At 28.2% G+C, this 7,365-nt stretch overlaps 1 protein-coding gene across 1 annotated transcript; it reads left to right on the top strand.

Moving 5' to 3' along the window:
• Positions 1-878: 878 nt before the first annotated feature.
• On the top strand, positions 879-3,514 carry LOC111298614 (cytochrome b6-f complex iron-sulfur subunit, chloroplastic-like). Its single transcript, XM_022893341.2, has 5 exons — positions 879-1,131; positions 1,214-1,461; positions 2,035-2,152; positions 2,668-2,850; positions 3,203-3,514. The coding sequence occupies exons 1-5, from the start codon at positions 1,093-1,095 to the stop codon at positions 3,302-3,304; spliced, it is 690 nt and encodes a 229-aa protein (XP_022749076.2). The 5' UTR covers positions 879-1,092; the 3' UTR covers positions 3,305-3,514.
• Positions 3,515-7,365: the final 3,851 nt, after the last annotated feature.

The following is a 7,365-nucleotide window of genomic DNA, read 5'->3' as shown; positions in this document are numbered from 1 at the left end:
ATAAATCTTAAATGAAAAACTATCTTTGAATTCTACATTTATGTCGGAGGGTTTGAAAATATTTCTTTAATTTGAAAATTTTCTTAATATTCCTAAATAAAATTTTTTTTAACTAATATAAATAAACGAAATTATAATTAAATTTCATATAGAAAATCATTTTTATCCAAAATTACAAACAACTTATAATTAATTTGTATCAATTTTGTGTGCGTTGTAAAGATACTAATTTTTTTCCACACATAATCGACTATCGAACTTATTTTTATTTTCATATACCAAAATTATCTTTTTAATAAAGCTCCAAAACCCATTTTATTAAAAAAATAAATTTTAGATAATCAATTACACCCTAAAAAAGATTTGTGATGATTTTTTATTTTTTTCATGATTTTTAAAATATTTTACATATAAAAATTGAATCTTCGAAGTGATATATTATGACATGCATTAGTCACAACCAGTCACAACCATTTAGCCTGAAATTCATGCGCAGATGATCGATCATCCTTGAGTAAGATGCAGCCCATTTTGCCGTCTGCTTAGTGGAACTCATTCTGGGCTCATAAACCCCGAAACGTAGCCATGAAATGAGACTCAGCCCAAAGACAGTGTTACTGTATTTCAAGTAATACCATTTTATAATAGTTCTAAATTACCAATTATTAAACAAACTGTAAACGAAGCAGAAGATGAATCAAAGCTAGGTGATATAATGAAGCACAAAGGAGAAGGGGATCAGGGACGTAAATGCATTCTAAGTGAGCCACCTAGGTTTGTTTTTATCATTATCAATTTATCATATAAACAGAATACCTGGAAGCCTAAGCTACTTGTTTGGCCCATTAAATTGGAGCAGGACCCGGTTGTGTTGAAGTAAGTAAAGTCTGGAACTAGGCCCAGGATAGGGATGAGCCACTTGAAACGACGAGCATGATCCACAAACATGTGGTTTATGTGGCACCATAGCTTGCAGCTTGCAACGTTGCTTATCTACTTGCTGTTGTCGTCGCTGTAGCTTTGGTCATTGCCATAATATCGGATGGAAAACACGCGCCAACAGTCTCACAACCATACCGACTATCCTTTCTCATGGCTTCCTCAACTCTCTACCCTTCAGCTCCTTCGCAGGTATATCCCACCACTTGTTGGTGGTTAAATTACTTTGTTTCGAAACTTTTAATTGAATTTTTTAGTGTTTTTTTTTTAACAGCTATGCTCCAGCAAGAGTAGCATGTTCTGCCCATCACAGTCTTTTCTTGTGAAACCAAAAAGGACCCAGATGATTATAAAGGAGACCCACAAGGGAATGAGACTCACTTGTCAGGCCACTAGCATCCCTGCAGATAGAGTGCCAGACATGGGCAAGAGGCAGCTCATGAATGTGCTTCTGTTGGGGGCTGTTTCACTCCCTACGGGTTTCATGTTGGTTCCTTATGCCGCCTTCTTTGTCCCATCTGGGTAAGTTCTCCTTTCCTCCTTCCTTGTTCAGTTCCTAATGAGGGTGGTAATTAATGCTTTTGATGATTCAACTGATTCTTATAGTTGACTGATTGAATTATTGTAGGAAATTTTACTTACTAGTCCAACATACTATTCGTTTATAAATTTTAAAATCATAAATCACCTTAAGTACCCTTGAAAATACAGTAATTCAAGGTAGGATATGAGCACAAGCAGAAACTTGGTTTCTCCCATACTAGTTAACCAAGTTTTTTTCACCAAATTGACCTCCCATACCGGTTATGGCCACCCCCAGTTTATGTGAATCAAATTTCCCGTTATAGCTAGCTCCGTTATTTTTATGGTAAATTTAGAATTGACATTTGCTTTCTTCATTTATGAGCATATTCTGAAACCTTGTAGAACTTAGCCATTCAACTTATTGGTATCAAATATAAAATTAAAAATCTTGCTACTGTTTTTTCCCTAAATAAATGGTCGATAAATTATCATCGAGAAGATTGATCTTTACTCTTTGTGAGATCTCATTGTCTCTATTTATATTAAACCTTCATTAAAATGCAATAACAGGGGACGAGGTGCTGGTGGTGGCACCATTGCCAAGGATGCAATTGGAAATGATGTAATTGCTGCTGAATGGCTTAAGACTCATGGCCCTAGGGACCGAACCCTGACTCAAGGACTGAAGGTAATTATAGGAGCATTCAACATGAAAACTTCATTTCGTGGGAAGGAAGGAGAGAGGAAAGGAAAGAAGAAGTTTTAATTTAATGATTGGGCGACAGAATAACACATGTTGCATGAATTTCAACCTAGATTAAAAACTTTTCCATCCTCCCCACCTAACATGCATGTTTGGTGGTGATGGTGACTTTTGAAGATGACTTATGCATGCAATTGCTTGAACTCAATATTCTTTTTTGTTAACTGTGAAGGTTTTCCACCAATTGATAATGCTTGGCATTATAAAACATTAATAAGAGTACTTAGTGCATTATGAATGCTGATTCTGTAGCCAATGTCATATTCTAAGTTTTTTAAGAGATGTATGATTCTCTTACAGAAGAAGCTTTTTAGAATGCAAAGGCGAAATTAGATTTTAGCGTTTCTTTTTTTTTATTATTAAAAAAGCATCAATTATGGAACATTATAATATCAGGATTCAGGATGTTGAAAGACATTTTGGTTATTTATGAATTGCAGGGAGACCCAACCTACCTAGTGGTCGAGAAAGACAGAACTCTTGCAACATATGGTATAAATGCTGTCTGCACACACCTTGGATGTGTTGTTCCATGGAATCAAGCAGAGAAAAAGTTCATTTGCCCCAGCCATGGATCTCAGTACAACGACCAAGGAAGAGTTGTGAGAGGACCTGCCCCCCTGGTGAGTGGGATTAAGAGCAAAAAATATACATTTCGTTATTTCTTTCCTCAACTTTAGGAAATTTCAGTCATGGAATGAATGACTTGGAAATATCATGTACCGGCTCTGTGATGTTTTTCTTTATTAAAGATTCACAGAATATGTTTTTCTTTAGCGCACCTTCATGCTTGCACAGAACTCATTGGCAAAGAAACACAAATGTGCATTTAGTATAGTAGTCAAAAGTTTCCGCATCTTTTTTTTTTTTTTTTTTTGTTCTCAAATTATGTTGTCTGTTATTTATTTTTAGTTTTCATCTCATTCATTCTTTATAATGAGTTAATGACCAACTGTATCGTCTTTGTTAGAACAGTCCTTGGCGTTGGTTCATGCTGATGTAGATGACGGGAAGGTAGTCTTTGTTCCATGGGTCGAAACAGATTTCAGAACTGGTGAGGCTCCATGGTGGGCATAAACGTCTTCACAATTCATTGGCGGTTCGGATATTTAAGATTTATTTATATTCAGCCAGTATGTTTTGCAACGTTTTTAAACATCGTGTACCATAGAGCTATCCTCTGTATAATGCTGTTTGTAAGATGCAAGAAGATAATTAATTACAAAATTAAACATGGCACTAATTTTTTTGTGATATTCAAAAGTTTCTTATGTATCTATTCATGAAGATGTGAAGGTGTGGTCACTGTTCTAACTTAAATGCTTCACAATCAGATTACAGAATTGAAATGGTACGAGAAATATTGAAATAACATGGAATGTAAAGGGAAGTATTTATTTTTGGAATAAAAGAGGTCGCAGGTTATGGATAGAAAAAAATATTATAAATGTTGTGATTTAAATTTTAAATATGATATAATTGTATGAATGAATTAAACCACTCAAAGTTATAATCCAACGTGTCACTCAAAGTTGTACTTTAGACGGCAATCAATTGTTGATTTTAAATAATTTTTGTTCAGATCAATAATTGCTTGCACTCGTGATTGCTAGTTCTCTACAATGTTCTCATAATGGACACTTTCCGGATTTCAATGGTTAAATTAGTTAAACTGTTGAAATGTCTCTTCTATTTTGTCCCTCAACCGTCAGTCATTAACCTATTTTTGTCTGATGTACAAGACACAAGTCTAAAACAGATCTCAGTGCATGTAATTTTGCGTTCCATTAAACAAAATTTTTTTTTTTTTTCAGACAGCACTCAAGCATTAAAATTATGTAATCATGTATGTTCTTGATCACTTTTTCTACCATTTTCTTTTTCTAGATAAGTAGCTACTTGGTAAAATAAAACTTTTGAAAAATTAAGGGATTGTTTGTTTTTGTTTTCATTTTTTTGTTTTCTGTTTTCGTTTTTAATTTTTTTTTTTTTAAATTGAAAGTAAAAGTTTGATAGGTTGTTTATGTTTTCTGTTTTTGAAAACTGAAAATAAAGTTTTGAAAAATTTTGAAAATTGTTGAAAACATAAAAGTAGTATTTTCAGTTTTTTGAAAATAATTTGATTCTGTTATCGCATGGGCATTATTCACAGCTTCACACTGCTACAGTGATGTTATAATTATTATATTAATAAAATAATATTTTTATTATATAAATATCATATTAATAAATATTATTATATTTATTATATAAATAATATTATATTAATTAATAATGTATTATATTATTATATTATATTAATAAATTATATTATAATATATTAAAATAATATATTAATAAATAAATATTATTATATTAATATTATTATATTGTTAATAACAAATGAAGCCTAAAAACTTTAACTACTTTCTCTTACGTATTTTTGTTTTCACATTTCTAAAACAAAAATATTCTATTCAAACATGTTTTTAAATTAATAAATTAAAAATAATACAAAATAAAATTTTCAAAAAACACAAAATAATACTAATCGACCCCTAAATGATCAAACTAATAATTTACCTTTTTAAAACATCCATATTTTTAAAAAATTATACTACTTTTTGTCAATAATATCACATGAGACGTAACATTATATAAAAATATCACGCAACAAATATAAGACAACAAGAAAATCACATCAATTATATGTTAATTTTAAATGATTGAGTAACCAAAAAATTAAATTTTAAAATAATTAATAATTAAATCATGATTTTTATGATTGAAAGATCAAAATAAAAGAATCATAAAAACGTTAGTGATTAAACATCCATTTGCTAATGATACTTCTTATTTAAATGACCCTAAAACTATAAAAGCACCACTGGGGTCTGGTTGATTTAACTCAAAATTGGATGAGCATTGAGTAAGTTATATACTCTTTTGCTTATAGGCATTTTGTAATTAAGGTAATAATTTTATTCGTTTCTTTAAACTAATTAATTTTATGCACTCTCTAATCCCATCCTTCTAATAAGATTTGAAAATCTCCTATTGAAAAGTCCAAACTCCATCAATAAGATTTACTACTATCTTTCCGTTTTTATTTTTCTTGATTAATGGTTTTTTTTATGAGTTCTTGAGTACCGGAAAAGAAAGCTTTAAGCAAGTTAGGTGTAGCATGTGATTTGGGCCGCAGAAAATTTCCATACTCATTAACAATTAGTCGCCTCATATGATTAAGTGATTTGTAATAAGTATTATAATTAGATTATGCCAATGAAGCTTTAGTTTAATGATAAAAGGAGGTCTTAAAATTTTAAAGTCTTATATTTAAATTTTAATGTATGTGGGTTTAGTTGTTTAATTATGTTTTAATTTATTAATTAATTATTTAATTATTGTAATTTAATTATGATTTATTAATTAATTACTTAATTAATTTTATAAATATAATATTTTATTATAATTATAACAATTTCAAATATATATTATAATCAGATTTGACACCGGCATGCGATGGAGATGGTAATATAATTGATTTTTTTGAAGAATTCATATTTATAGTAAAAAAAGTAATGTCATAATTAATTTAAAATAAATAATTAAAATCTATTAATAACTGTAATATAATTATTAATCTATATAAAAATAGAATCAGGCATTTTTTCGTTTTAAAAAATTATATAATTTGTGTATAATCTTCAAACAAAATTTTAGCTTTAATAATTTGATTTCCTTTGGGTATAAGTTGTGTATAATCTATATAAGCACAACGCATGCATCAACACGTCAATGTTCAATCAATCCTGCCTTAAACCACCTTAATGAACTCTTCATTTAATTTTTTCACAAAAATTTCTTGCCTTAATTAAGATTTTTACCACATAATTAATAGTCCAACTTGACTCTAAAATATTAGAAAAATCCCCCTTTTGCTTGGGCCTTTTTTCTTTTTTTTTTTTCTGTTCATATATTGTTTTGGAAGAAATAATATTGTATTACAAATAGCTACCCCGCTTCGTTCGATTGATTTTTTTTATTCAAAATTATTATTATTATTATTATTATTATTATTATTATAAATACATTTATAATTATTTTAATATAAAAATAATAGATAATAAAATAAATAAAAATATTCTAAAAATATTAAAATTATTGTATAGATAATATTTCATATATTACTATTATAGTTTTATTTTTATTTTTATACTATATTTTGAGCATATTGTAATTTTTAAACTTTTTTATAAAAATATTTAAAACAAAATAAAAATAATTTATTTTTTTGTTATGTATTTTTACATTTATATTTATCATATTATTTTTTTTTTATTATAGTAATTTAATATATAGTTAAGTTTTATGTAATTAATTTAATATGAATATTGTAGTAACTTTCATAAATGATCACGTGTTTTTTTTTAAGTTATAATAAGAGTATTTTAGTAATTTAATAGGTGATTAATTTTATATTATTTAATTATAAAGCAATTAAAAAAATATTTTCATATTTATAATAATAAGGATATTAAAATAATTTTGGAGCGGAGCATTTTCACTCCAACTTCTTTTCTTTACATCTTACTACTATTAACACCCAATTTTTTGTTTAACACACCCCAAACCCAAAACATAAATTTACTAAAAACCTAAACATCCCATCCCCTCACACTCCATCTTCTTCAACCAAAAACCCTAAAATCCTTAAATAATTAAGCCCCAAATCAAGCCTAAATTGCCCATTTGACATTAGATAACTTAGAATCATAAGTAAATCATTTATTTTTTTATTTTTTTATTTGATTTTGTGTTTAGTTTCATAAGATTTAGAATTTTAAGTTTTATGGTGCAATTTGGGGTGTGGTTCAAACATTTTGAAAATAAATTTTTGAAAGTTATTGAAGATTTTCAAAAATTGATATTCAAAATCGTTGAAGAACTTCCAAAATTTCATTTTTAGAATCCTTTTAAGGCTTTCGAATATCCATTTTCAAAAACCTTTAAGAAATTTTGGAAGTGTATTTTTAAAATTTTTTAATAGTTTTCAGACATTTATTTTCGAAAGCCTCTAAAAACTTTTAAAAATGGATTTTCGATATCTAATAACTTGGCACTGTAAGGAATATTGATCCTGACAATGTCAGTAGCAA

Source organism: Durio zibethinus, chromosome 16 (assembly GCF_047325235.1).
Source record: "Durio zibethinus cultivar Kanyao isolate XHJ-2024 chromosome 16, ASM4732523v1, whole genome shotgun sequence".
Lineage (NCBI taxonomy): Eukaryota > Viridiplantae > Streptophyta > Magnoliopsida > Malvales > Malvaceae > Durio > Durio zibethinus.
The sequence above is the reverse complement of the archived record's forward strand: the minus strand, read 5'-3'. Positions and strand labels throughout refer to the sequence as shown.